The sequence below is a fragment of the Nesoenas mayeri genome (assembly GCF_963082525.1).
Source record: "Nesoenas mayeri genome assembly, chromosome: 10".
In the NCBI taxonomy this organism is placed as follows: Eukaryota; Metazoa; Chordata; class Aves; order Columbiformes; family Columbidae; genus Nesoenas; species Nesoenas mayeri.
Genome location: NC_137560.1, coordinates 23,713,756 through 23,727,415, shown reverse-complemented (window position 1 = coordinate 23,727,415; position 13,660 = coordinate 23,713,756). Strand labels below are relative to the sequence as shown.

At 48.0% G+C, this 13,660-nt stretch overlaps 1 protein-coding gene across 2 annotated transcripts in view; it reads right to left on the bottom strand.

The window, feature by feature from the left end:
* Nucleotides 1-13,660, bottom strand: part of GRM7 (glutamate metabotropic receptor 7) — a gene marked incomplete at both ends in the record, with an annotated part of 242,321 nt that overhangs the window by 21,181 nt on the left and 207,480 nt on the right. For both annotated transcript variants that reach the window (XM_080350516.1, XM_080350517.1), the window contains one exon: nt 4,344-4,590. In XM_080350516.1, coding sequence (XP_080206642.1) covers nt 4,344-4,590 — 247 coding nt within the window. The remainder of the gene's footprint in view (nt 1-4,343; nt 4,591-13,660) is intronic.

Genomic DNA, 13,660 nt, shown 5'->3' with positions numbered 1-13,660 from the left:
CTGGAAGATTCTGGCTCAATTGAAGCCTCCCCAGCCCTTCTTCCCCCACGCCGTCACTCTCAGGTTCCTCAGCATCACAAGCACTCACTTTAGGTTTTCTCCTCAGAAGGATGGAATAGGTGATGCTGTGTGGGTGATGTTAAGGACGAACACAAGTGAACACACGAGCACAGCAGGACACAGCGCAGCAGCGTTTGACACAGTGTCTGCCCGAGGCGGGGACGCTTGCGTTCCACATGCACTGCTGCAGCTCAGTGCTGGGACCCCCGAACGCAACGTCCATTCTCAGCACGTGGAGACAAGTGAGGATGGACACACACGGCTCTCGCGATAGGGACGAGCTGACAGGCCCAGAAAAGCGCTGGGTTAAAATGGAAACATGCAGGTGACCCCTGATCTGCACTGCTGAGAACGGGACCGGCTGCCAAGGGAGTTTACTGGACAGAGAGAAAAACATCATCTTGGATATGTCTGCACTGAGCCCTCGAAGCACCAGCCAGCTCAAAATTCAACAAACCGCTTAAAATTAGACCCTTATCAGCTTTTAGACCTTCAGGTTTTCTGGCTAATCGGGGCGATGTGCTTTTCCTTTGTCGCTGCTCAGCACATCTCAACTAAACTCCTCGGGGAAGGCGCCTGGGCCGGAGCGGCTCCGTCTTTCCAACTGTGCTTTGGTGCTTTGACGCGCTTGGTCTTTGCCACCAAGACGCTGGACGCCTCCTGTTGGGTGCTGTGTATGACTGTGCTACCCTGCAATACCATCTTCAGCTCTGCGCTTTGTCAGTACAAAGAAAAAGAAAAGGAAGAAACAATGGGGGTAAACTTGGCCACAGCCATTCTCATAGACAGTGAGATTTTTCCCATGAGATCAGAAATGGGGACACTCATCACCAAACAACTGTGACGCTCATTTCGCTGTCATTGTGTTTGGTAAAGCCACGAATTCAAACAAGTTGCAAAGGAAAAGGAGCAACTACATGTAAATGTCAATATAAGTTAAGTACGGGTTGGAGGTTTCAGTATCTTTCTTGCAGTCTGGCGCTGTGCTGGGGCAGCAGGGACACAGCGCCGGGCAGGAGCCCTCGCTCTGCTCAGCTCCAGACTCGAGAAGCATCTTCTCAAACAGCGTGAGATGGAGCAGGCACGTGAGAACAGAACAAACACGGGTGGAAGCTGCTGTGGAACATGTTAGATGCAAACGCGTATTAGCAGGAAAGCCTGTTGAATGAGTGAAAGCGTGCACGTGCCAGATGGGAAACCGGAAACATCTAGAAAGCTTTCGTAAGTAACACAGGTTCAAGATTGAAAAGCGTGGCCTTAATATATCCCATTCAGCACCAGAACCCTCCCAGGACACGGCTGGGGAGCCCAACCTGCGACATTCCCTGCTTCCCATGTATCCTGAACAAAACACTGCAGCACACTGAGTCCCTGTTCCCATTTGACACACGCGTTACCAGTTCATTGAATGTTCTTTTCAGGTTGATGCTAAAAGGTGGAGGTTTGTTCAAGGCTGTTTTTTCTGTAAAACCATCCACTTTGTGTTTTTTGTTTTGACCCTGGACATGGGGCGTATAAGCAGGACAGGCAGTAAATTTGGGCTCAGTCATCAAATTCCCCAGTGTTTGGAGGTACACGAGCCCCATGCTGGTGGCTCAGCGTTCATAATTTCTTAGGAGATATGAAATATTTGTGTGTTTTCAATAGAAATGGCAGCTCCAGTCTCCAGTACCTGAGCAAGCCCTGAACAGCGGCTCCACCACGAAACACAATAGAAAATCAAACTGGAAAACCCAACTGTACTTTTGCACACATGAGAAAACAGATGGCAGCTAAGCCAGGTCTACATCTAGGCTGGCTTTGCACAGTGCTGCTGAGCCTCAGGCTCATGCTTTAACCCCCTTCAATGAACTGACTCTGAGCCTAACGGAGTGAGCTTTGGGGCAGCCTGGCTTAATAAAGCCAGGACCCCCATCCCCACGCTCCTCAGCTACATCACTGCAGAAACACCAAAACCTGGTTTCTTTATCAAGATCATTTTCACAACGTCATTGAAAACGTCGAGAGTTTTGCTGGGACGCCACTGCCTTTTGCTGAGCTCATTACTGTTGTTCTCAATTTCTCCACCTAAAAAATGGAACTGCAAATATTCTTCTAAACAAAGTATTTGATTTTTTTTTTAAATGAGACTCAATTCAGGTATTCAATGAATCAGTCGTATAGACACACATGTTAAATGTCGCCTGATTAGGGGACTGATTGACAACCTATCAAACACTATAGCAAAGCGGGAGCCTACGCTGGGACTAAATGTGCCCAAATACTTTAAGTACAGCAGTAGTTTATTTCATTTGATTTTCTAATAATTTTTACTAACACATATATCCATGGAATTAAATAATAGCAGTAGGTGCAGCAGATAATATGAACAGATGGTACTATATATATATATATATGTAAATAATAAAAATATTCAAAACAAGATTTATTTTCCAAACCATAAAACATTTAAAAGCCCAGTACTTGCAGAAAGCCATAGAAATTAATACTCCTGCACGTTTCCTGACTGGCTGGGTTGAACAAACAGATTTATGTGCTTTCGAACCCCACATGTAAGCAAATGAGGTGACACAAAGCGCTCTTCCTTCACGCACACTAATGGCAAAGCTGGGAGGGTTTTGCTCCCAGGGGACTTTACCCCAGCTTTAAACCCGTGTTAACTAAACTGGGACTGGAGACTGGGTGCTTATGGAAGAAACCTGTCGATCTTGGCAAGCAGGGGATTCTGTCCCTTCTCCTGCCTCGTAAATACATATTCTGGTATACAGCCCTTGGTTAAAAAATGTTGTATTTTACCAGGAATGTAGCTGGTTAAGCGAGCAATATTTCATCTTAATAAACAAATCTCCGTCCCAGGGGAAAACCTGGCTGGCAGGGGGAAATATTCTCAGAAGTCTGACCACAGCGTGAGATGCAGCGCAGGACGATGGGAGCACGAGGGGGAAGCAGAGCTGGGGAGCCCGGGCTGCATTTCCCACGGGGCTCCCCCTCTCACCACATCGAGCGCTTCATCTGCACAACTTCTATATCTTGCTTGTTCAAGTTTTTGAGCGGGAAACCTTAGACTTGGGGTTTTCTGGAGGAGAAACCCTCTGTGACCCGTCTGACGGGAGCAGCGAGTGGTGGAACGCGGGTCAGCAGCCGGCACCCCCGGCCCCAGCTCTGTCCACCTCCCTTCCCTCCTCCTCCTCCCTTCTCTCCGTCCTCAGCAGCATCCCACGGGCAGAGCCAGCGCCGGGGCTTCCTTCGCCGTGCCCAGAAATCTGTGTGGGCAGAGGATTCCGCACCGCGCACCCTCGTGGGGTGATACCCCAGCGCAGGAAATGTTGGTATTGATTTCCTCTTGCCATGTGAGCTCTGGTCAGTGCGGCCAGAGGAGACACAATATAGTACTTCATCTATTAGAAGCCCTTCCTTATTCTCATGTCAGAATCATAGTTCTGCCAGTGCAGTTTCCAAAGACAGATTTTGTTTTTCCGGTTGGAATACATTTTGTATACCTGCATGATAACACATCAGAGAAAAATACTCAAGGGGTGAATAAAGGGAGGAAAAGTGCTGTGTCAATAATTTGCTGGCTGTTTCCACTTTGCTTTGACAGCAGAGTTTCTGCTTTGAGGCAGATATTCAGGCGGCGGTTAATAGACAAGAAGTGGCAGAGATTTCAGCAGCAAACGGATGAGCGGATCATGGGCAAGGAAAGGGCATTTCTCCACATTCAGATCCGTTTTTCATAAAAACTGCAGACATGTCTGAACCTTTCCAATATGCTACAAACTTGTGCAGCTGTCTCCTTCCTCAACTCCTTCCAGATTCAAATGCAAATCGCATTTGATGGCCTCAGTATGTAATTTTGAGCTACAATATACCATGCCATGCACACTAAGGAAACTCGAAGCATCCATCCAATCTATTTTCCTTTTAAATCAGTGGCAAGTTTTGCATTCACTTTTATAGGACTGGATAAAATGCTTAAATGGGAATCTTCAAGGACTGCAAGACCTTTGCAAAGAGACACCTTTACAGCTCAGGTTAGCAGAGCAATCCATGAGTTTGGTGCTTGTCCCTCTGTCCATCTGGGGAACTGCACCTGGGAGGGTGGAGTTTGACCCAGGCGGAGGGGCTGGTACTCAAGGATGCTGCTGGTCGCTCAGAGGGAAAGGAGGAGGAGTTACGCAACCAAATGTTTCACCAATAACTCAAAAAAGCAAGGAGGAAAAACATAACATATGGTAGATACCAATAATCTTTAACTGAGAAGACCAAATAATAGCGGTACTCACTGTTGGGGTCCACGTTCTCGCACAGCTCTGTCTTGGCCTCGCCGTTGGGTCTGTCGCTGGGTTTGTGCGAGAGCCGTGACGACATGGTCGCTGCCGTCACCACGGCCTTGAAGCTGCGTTTCCGTTTCTGGACGTTGAGCTCGGGGTGGAAGATGATGATGTACACCTTCGGCATGTACAGCATCCCCAGCGCCACCGAAGCACTTAAGTTCATGGATATTGTAAGTGTGGTAGTTTGTATGTAGAGCTAGGAGACACAACACATGAGACACTATTACAAATAAGATGCCTGGGAAGCAGGCTGTGCTATTTCAAACATTAAGCAACAATTTAAAAGCAGTTTTTACAATGGGTTTGCAACCAGAGATGCGCAAGCCCAGAGCTCGGCCCTGCGGACCAGCCTGAGGTCCCACGCGCTCCCGACGGCCTCTTGGGGGCTCCGTGCTGGAAACCTCCCGCGTCCTCAGCAACACCATTGCTGCTGCACGCCTGCGGCACAGCTTCACAGAGGGAAAATCACATTTGGGCCTCAATAACATGGATAGAAATGTAAATTGAGGTCTATTGTAAGCTATAGAAGAGGAACTATAATAATACAGATCAGCAAAAAAAAACTTGAGGAAGTTGGGGGTTCTTTTGTTTTTGTTTTGGTGGGTTGGTTTGTTTTGGTTTTGTTTTGCTAGGCTTTAATTTTCTACAATTCATTGAAATAACTTTCCAAAGAATACACAATGATTTGTATGCCTGGGACATACAGCTGTGCTTATTATGAAAAACAGTATATGTGCGAGTCAGAGAGCAGGTTCTGCCATGAGATGGGTATTGGAAGAAACTGTAAGGATTTAAAAACATCATCGGAAAACATACGAGGGTGGAAAAGCATTTTTTTCCTTCTCCTTTTTTTTTTTTAAAAAAAATGACCATTTCAGAAGATCTACTTACTAGATAAACTAGAACAGTTATTGCAACTTAAGAGGATGAGGCACAGTTAAAAAGCAGAGAGGAAGCACAATGCAGGTGACAGGGAGCTGAAGAGGGAGCAGAGTCTCTGCAGATCCACTTCAAAAATGGAATATACGGTAAATCCATATGGATGGGAAGATCATTACACATTGAAGACGATTTCTTTGGAACAGTATTTCCTATTCAGCGCTAATCAGTCTGAGTTTCTGCTGCAAAACCTCCATGAATAAATACAATGGCAGAGTAAAATGCTGACTCTAGCCAGGTATTTCCAAATTCCCCCATTTAGAAAAATATGAATGTCCCCAGACTTGCCAGTTAGATCTACGTAACAGTCGCTATTACAGTGATTAAGACCACCAACAGAAGCAATAAAGTGACTTACAGAAGACGCGCTGTGCACGGCTGGGTGTCCGTACAGGCGCAGACGAGCCAAACTACAGCGCTCCCTCAGTTTCTGTTTACTTGTTGTCAGAAGGAAACAACACTGATGTGGCCCCGTTGGGATATAACCCATCCCACCTTGTGAAAAAACACCCTGGACCACGTTCCATCATCCGAGGCCGGGACGGAGCTCAGGGCGTCACCTCAGCCAAACCCCAAGAAAAAGCCCCTGGGAGCAGAGCGACTCCTGCCACGTCCCCCGTGCGCCCACGTTCCAGATCCACCCTCTGACGGAGGTTCCAGCACCTCCTGACCCAGCTCTTGCAAAGGGTCCATGTCTCCAAAACATCTGGTCCGTACCCACCGAAGCTGCGTTGTCCTCTCCTGGTGGCACCGAGAGCCAGCGGCCACCACACCCGTCCCTCTCCTTCTCATAGATATTCAAAGAGTTATTGTTTGTCGGAGAACTTTTAAAGAGCAGTACAGTACCATGTTGCCCCTCGGTCTTTGACAGAAACGGGGGCAATTTCTCCCAATTTCGGGCACTGGGAAGGCCTCGGGCCCTCCTGTCTCCCCTGGTGTGGACACGGCTGTTGCCTCGCTGCGTCACCGTGGCGTGATGTGTGTGGGGGTTTTGATAGATAAAGATTTGTTGCTGAATTAGTCAGGCTCAAAGGAACCTCAAGGCCACTTCGAGAAGCTGAGAACAGAATGTGCTGTGAGGAAGAGGGGCGTACGGGGCCTCAACATGGCGTGAATCATGGGACCTGTCATCAGTGAGACTCTGGCGCGTGGACAGCCCATGATACTCATTTAGTGAATCCATGCTTGGAGCACGGACGCGTGATTAGAATATAGCTGCATATATAAGGAGGCTTGTTTCTGTAATAAATGGCTTTGCGCGATTCACATTGAATCGGAATGCTGAGTCCTTTATCGTTCCAACAGTGATGCTCCAAACCGACGTGATGCTCCACCGAACCCTCTTTTCTGCATTTATCTCCCAGCGCTGCCGTGAAACACCATGTTTGTTATTCACAGTCAGGTGATGCTGCTGCCTGCTGCTCATTCCCCACCTCATACCTCACAGCTGGATGTTGTTACACTCCAGATAGATACTCTATATCTCTATTTCTATGTACACAAGGAATAAGTCTATTTATCTTATATGAATATTTAAAAGAGAAGACAGTTCACAGCACGTTTGCTGCTGAAAAGGACACGGTTCTGTGATGGGTTTAATAAAAACTACCTCTGTTTCTATACACAAGATACGTAACTAAACTTGAGAGGCACTGAGCAGTTTACGGAGTGGGATCTACATTTCTACAGGGTTAGAAAAGGTGTGCGGCGGCGAGGAGCTGTCAGACACACAGGGGCGTCCGTACTTCCCAGCGGATTTTGTTCTGAAGTTACTTCAATGACCTGAACGTGCAGCGAGTCTGTTCGAGCAGCCGTATGGTGAAAATGCACAGTGACGTTCTGCAACTAACTCTGGATTCACTTCACTAGCGGACCTGAAAAACTTTATACAGAAAACAGGAGTTTGGACGACAAGGCAAAAATGAAAGAAAAGCTAACGGCACAGCGTTGCCAGCGTGACACAAAAACCAGTTGTGTTCCAGAGCACACAGCCTATTTATGTTTGATTACACATTTCCTCCACCCAAACCTCGCTTCTTCAGCATGGAGAACAACAGCTGCCCATAGGAATCCTGATGAACTTGGCAATTAAGCAAAGTAACTTTAGATCACCGCGCTCATAGACATGTGCGTCATAGACACTCTGTCCGTGACGTCAACTAAGAATCCCAAAAAGGCAGAAGAGCTGCTTTCAGAAGCATTATGCAGCAAGAAGTATCCAAACGGGCCCTCGGTACCGTATTTGTTACCTCTGCGTGGGTTCTCTGAGTTTTGGGAGAGCTCGTTGCTCGGATATGCAACACTAACGTTTCTTTTCAGAAACCCTGAGAATGGTTTGACCCAACATGTTCCCCTTAGTCCCGGGCTGTGTGAGTGCAGGACCTGCACCCAGCAGACACCAGGAACACGTTTGTCCAGGTGCACACAGGTATTAATTTTCACTGCCTGATGCTGTGAAGGGGTTGAAGGTAAATGATTGTTTAGTCAACGGGGTCTTTCGCAGCATCACGCCAGCCAGGTTTCCTGCCTTGCAAATGCCAACGGGAGATAAAAGAAAAGGGAGAAAAGAGCTCCTGTAGAACAAGGCGGGATGAGTGACACACAATGCCTCTCATGACAAACGGGAGCTCTATAAAGATAAGGGAAACTAATAGATATGCTTATTATGCAGAGCCTTAGTTTTATGTATTTTATCTCTGCTTTGTGGTTTTACCAGTCAAACATAAAAATGCAGTTTACATGAAACTATTTCATTTCTTATTTCACTTCTTCTGATAAACTCTCTGAAAGCATTTTAGATGAATGCAAATGCGTGACTTAAAATACAAAGGATAAGATTTAACTGACAATGAGGGTTTAATAATTCATGCATGCCTTTTCCAGCTGGCTGTGAAACCTGGTCCTTCCCAAACCTGAGATCAAATTAAGAAATTAAGATGCAGATTTAGTCAGAGACGCTCGAACTTGACATGAATGAGAACTGGGACCGCGCTGAGCATTGCCAGTGGAAATCAAAGCTGCTTAAACCAACGTCGAGTTGGTCTCCGCAAACCCACCCCCGTGGAGGGTTGGAAGCCTCATTTGCTTCGGGATGGTCATCCCGCTCACCTTTCGCTCCTCAAGCAGACTCTGAATTTTGATGAATTTCAACTTAAACTTGACATAGTGCCGCTACAAACACATCAGACTTTGAAGGAGTGCGCCGGGGAAAACTCAACCCTCAGGATATCATTCACATGCAAAGGCACCTCGATTTTATCATTCATTTTGCATAAAGGATTTCCCTTTGAATTTTACATTTCTGTGTTTTCCGGATTCTTGCTTTATTCATGCAAATGGTGAAAATTACCTTAAAAACCTGGAGAACAAATTAAACTGGTCTTGAATACACACACCTGATAACCAGCAATTTTTATAGAACACGTTCTATCAATGGGCAGTTTCGCGGGAGCCGCGATTCCGCTCAGCACTGCTCAGCACCGAGCGCTGCAGGATCAGACCCTCAGGTCTCTGCCAACCCAGCGGACACATTTGGGCCATAATGACTGAACTTGGAGCTGCAGATCCCAGAAAAGTCTCTTTAGGAGTCAGAAATACTTGTTGTAGACTAATGCTTTGCCATTCGCAGCCTCATCAGGAGCAACTGCTCCATTTATCTAATTCAGCTTTCTAATTATGCAGTGAATTGTGTTATTTTGTAATATGGAAATAAAGTGGTAACTTGAGATATTTTTGGACTTGTGTTATCACAAACCAATTTATCTTGCTTTTATATGGGAATTAAAACAAATGTTCTTACATATGAAACAGACAGTTTATAAATCTCCCAGAAGACTCTTCCAGGTCATCCGAAGATTTCATTTCATTTTCTACATTATGTTGTGCAAATATAACAACGAGAAACAGTTTTTAATAAAAATTAAAATTAACTCCCACTGCATTATGTTCGCAAAAACACTGAAAATAAAAAGACCTGAATACAAACATGTTTTCAGACATTTTAGTGTCTAATGCCTCCACCCACTGAAGTCACCACATCATTTAAAGGCAGATTAAAAAAGGAAAATACCTGGTTTCCAGCGCAACCTGCAGGAGAAGCGCAGCTCTCCACAGCAGAGCCACTGGGCAGCTGGTACCCGGGCAGTGACAGGGACCAGGGCAGGCGTCCCCGTACTAAACCCTCCAGCTGCAAAACACCCCTCAAACTAATGTCATTCAAGAGGGACTGAAGAGCCCACAGCCACCCACGTCCTTTGGGGACCCTCAGTCCCTCTGGTGAGGCTGTGCCAGGAGGACACGGGGGGAAGGTCCCCCAGCGCAGCCCCCCCCTCTGGCAGCACCGCACCCTCCGTGGGACACAAAAACCATCTGTGAAAGCAAGTGCTGTTCTCATTTCCTTAGACAGCTTGATTGATGGAAGCTTCAGGCAACGGCAACTTGAGCCAGGCAACCACATCGTTCCGCAAGGCTTGCGCGCTTCTGCGCTCTGCGAAATACAAAGTGTGGTGCGTGAAGTGGTCCTGTCCGCGCTCTGCTTCCTCGGGCTCAGGAATCCTCTGCTCGTGATCCACCGAGGCTCCCGAGCAGCCTGTGCACGTCCCGCACACAGACACGCTCCCGCGCCCTTCACTGACGGGAGCAGCTTGGCCGCAGGGGCCGGCACAGCGTCCCGGCTGCCGCCCAGCAGCTCCCTTTGGAGAACAGGGCAGTCCGACAAAACACAGCGCTCCCTTCCCGGATTAGGAGGTTTTAGCAGCTCGTAGGGAAAGCTTTTTCCCTTAAGTTCATAATATTTTGGAAAAAAAAAGAAAAAAAAAAAATCACAACCCACCCGTGTGGACAGCAGGCTCCAGCACTTTGGACAGAAGAGGCAAACATCTGGCAAAGGATCCAGAAGACAGAGATTTCCAGCTGCAGGAGGTCACTTAATAGATGAGAGACAGCGACTGCACCTGTTATCTCCTGTTGTAACCTACTGCTCATAGTGGTATTAATATAATCCATATTATATCGGTAGTCCATTGTACTTTTATAGTATTTGAGTAGTTTATAGGGAAAAAAATACATGCACACGCCAACACACACTCTGCACTTGAGACAAACACCAAAGGTTGCCATGTCAAGCAATGTCAAAGCAGGTTCCCCGCACAGATTTAATTTGGTCTCTGGTACCTGGGTACGAATAGATTATTATTTCGTATGCTCTTTGCTCCTCACTTTGCAACCTCTTAATTCCATTGCTCAGTAAGCACACACCTCGGTCCCTGTTGAGAAGATATAACACCTACTTTCTGTGTAAGATCCTTACAGAACTTTGTGCGGTCGCACTGTTCGCTTTTCCCAGCACGTGAAGACACGGCTGCTCCTCCGCAGGCTGAGCGAGCAGCACCGGGGCTTCGGAGCACAGCTCAGCACCGCCCAGCGCCGCGGAATCCTGCTGCTCGCCGCCTCCCACAAATGACAATGGACGCTGCCCAAGGGACGCTTGATAAACAAATCATAGTAGTTATGCTGATTGCAGTTATTACTGTACAAAATAGCAAGGCGCGCAAATAGCCTTTGTGAAACGTCTATTGGAATGTCACAGAATCACACATACCGTTTAATTACAAATTCTGTGCTTGGTAATTACACGAAAGGTGACACTGAAGGAAATGATGGGATTCTAGTCTCAGAAAATTCCCCGTTAGCGGCTGGTTGGTTTGCAGGCTGGCGGCGCCAGGGCCCATCAAACCCTCCTGTCGGAGCCGCCCCCAGCACACAGGCACGGGGGACATGGGGACACGGGGGACATGGGGACACGGGGGACATGGGGACACGGATGCTTTGGGGCACATGTGCAGCCCTCTGGCATTTTATTTCCCCCCACAACCTGATTTCCATGTTTGCTCTACAGCTCAACCAAGAGCTTTGTGTGCCCTAGAGAAATGATTTCACGGGCTGGTTGTGGCAGAGCTGAGGCTGGGTGGCCTTCAGCACACAAAATAATCCGTCTATTAAGTTCGCATCCTTTGGAAATTCTCACAATATTACATCTGGTAGATCAGAAAACCTGCAGGTTGACTTTGTGGAGATATTTCAATGCAGTGGAAAACCAAAAATAGTTCCAAGTACCCCCAGAGTAACATCCCAGTTCCCTCAGATACAAAGTGAAGAAGATGAAAGTTTAGGAAGTAGCTCCCCAAATTACTCCTCATAACGCTCATGACAATCACATCTCTGTCTTCTAAGAGGTCACCAGCTATCTGCTGGTCCCTCTGATATCCAGAGAAAACCTTCTCACACGGGTGGGGAGAAGCATTTTGCCTTTAGATTCTGATTCTTTTCAGGGCAGTTAAAGACAACTCTCTCTGCCCCCAGGTTCATGTGCCTTTGAAGGCTTTTTTTCCTTCACTAGTAATAAAATGGCTGCTTTCCACAGATGGTTCCGTGCTTTTTTTAAGCCGTAATCTCTGCGTTTATCCTTACTAAACAGAAATATAAGGTTCCAAATAAACTGCAGAAGTAATAACTAACAGATAATCACAAAAACATTGTGTGCCTGGGTAAGTTTCTTTCAGGCATTTAACCAAAGACAATTATTATTGCTACTAAGAGAACGAGGGGGAGCTGAGAAGAGATTCAGATTTGAAGAATCGCCACCATTAAAGCAGAAAGCAAAACACCATTAATCTCTTGAGGAGAGCAGCCAAGCCGTGCGTGTTGCACACACCGCGACACGCACTCGGCAGCTCCAGTTCATCTCCAAAAGGGACCAAAAGCAACGCGGCCACCAGCAGGAGATATGACATTTAATGGCAACATTCAGGTGTCCTCGACAAGTGAACGCACAGGAGACTCAGTATAAGAATTCCTGCTGTAAATGTTGGCTTTGAGAACTATAAATAACCATATAAATAGTTATGGCCCAGCTCTGCTCTAGTTCTGGGAGGGATTACAATTCAGCAAACGCAGCACAGGGCGCTGGTGCGGGGGCAGCAGACGGGGATGTCCCCCCAGCTCTGCGTGGGTACAACGCTGGTCACCAACGCGGCGTGCACAGCAGCGATGCGGGCTCTGCACCATCCTGCCAGCCTGCGGCAGAGCACCCACCTCCGCTCACCCCAGCCTGCGACACAACTGCAGCGGCACCGTCTGCTCGCTGACACGCACCAGCTTCCAAACCTTCCTGCAGAGAGGCAAAGATCTTTCTGTTTACCCAGAGAGCCCTTAGAAACTCTCTCGGTGGCGCGGGACCCTGCATGGCAGCGGTCCCTGCACGACACGTGGTGTTGGCAGCTCCCACAGCGTGTCCCTGAAGCGCCTGCCCGGCCACGATGCTCCGTGACAGCGACTGGAACGGTCAGTGTTTATACCGACAAGATGAGAATGCCTCAAATAGAAACCTCTCAAAGACCAACTTGCTGAGGGCAAAGTCAAAGTCCAATCAAGGAGCTGGATGCTCCTGGAGCTGCCACCATCGTAGCTCCAAGCCCACCTTGCCGCAGGACTCACATCACGTCACTGTGACCAGCATTTCCAAACAGAAGCGTCACCCACCCCAGTCACCTCGGTGATCCCCAGGGTGAGGACGGGCACTGCTCGGGGCACACGAGAAGCACCACTGCCCGCAGGATGCTGCAAACACACAGGTGACCTGCAGAGCGATCACAGCCGCTCCAGAAACAGGGGCTCTCCTGCCCAAACAAACCACTGACGGTCAGCGAGCGCTAAAGCTTTGCTGTTGGATCTGATCTTTCTGGTCGCCTGGTGACAGCCTGTGATGTTCTGAAAAGCTGCTCCAAGTGGCATCCCGAAGCGCAGAGCTTTGGGAGAAGCACATGCCCAGAGCAATGGAATTCCTCTGGTCACAAACGTGCCAGACGGGATCTCGTTCCCTCCCGTCGATATGGCAAAACACGAGAGGCACCGATGCGCAGGGACCACGCGGGGAGGAAGAGCGAGAGTGGGATGATGCTGATAAACCCTCGGACGTGCTCAGCAGCGCCGGCACGTGCTCTGTTCCTGGTGGTCATTGGTTCAGCAATGACAACGTTACACACCAGAGTTACGTGGGTAACAGACGCGACGAATTATGTTCCAATATGTTTCTAGCAGCAGGTGGCTTGACATACCAATGGGAAAATCGGGGTCATACTCTGGAACATGACCACCCCGGAGGCCAGACGCGAAGGCAGTCGGTGCAGCGGTGAGCAGCTCTGAAAGGACTGCTTTCCCGTTCCCTCCGCCTGCGCTACAAAACTGCTCCTAATAATGCCACAGTGCCAAAGCCAACTTAACTTTTCATGTTCTAAGAGCACCCAACACATCTAGTTTTTCAGCTTGCG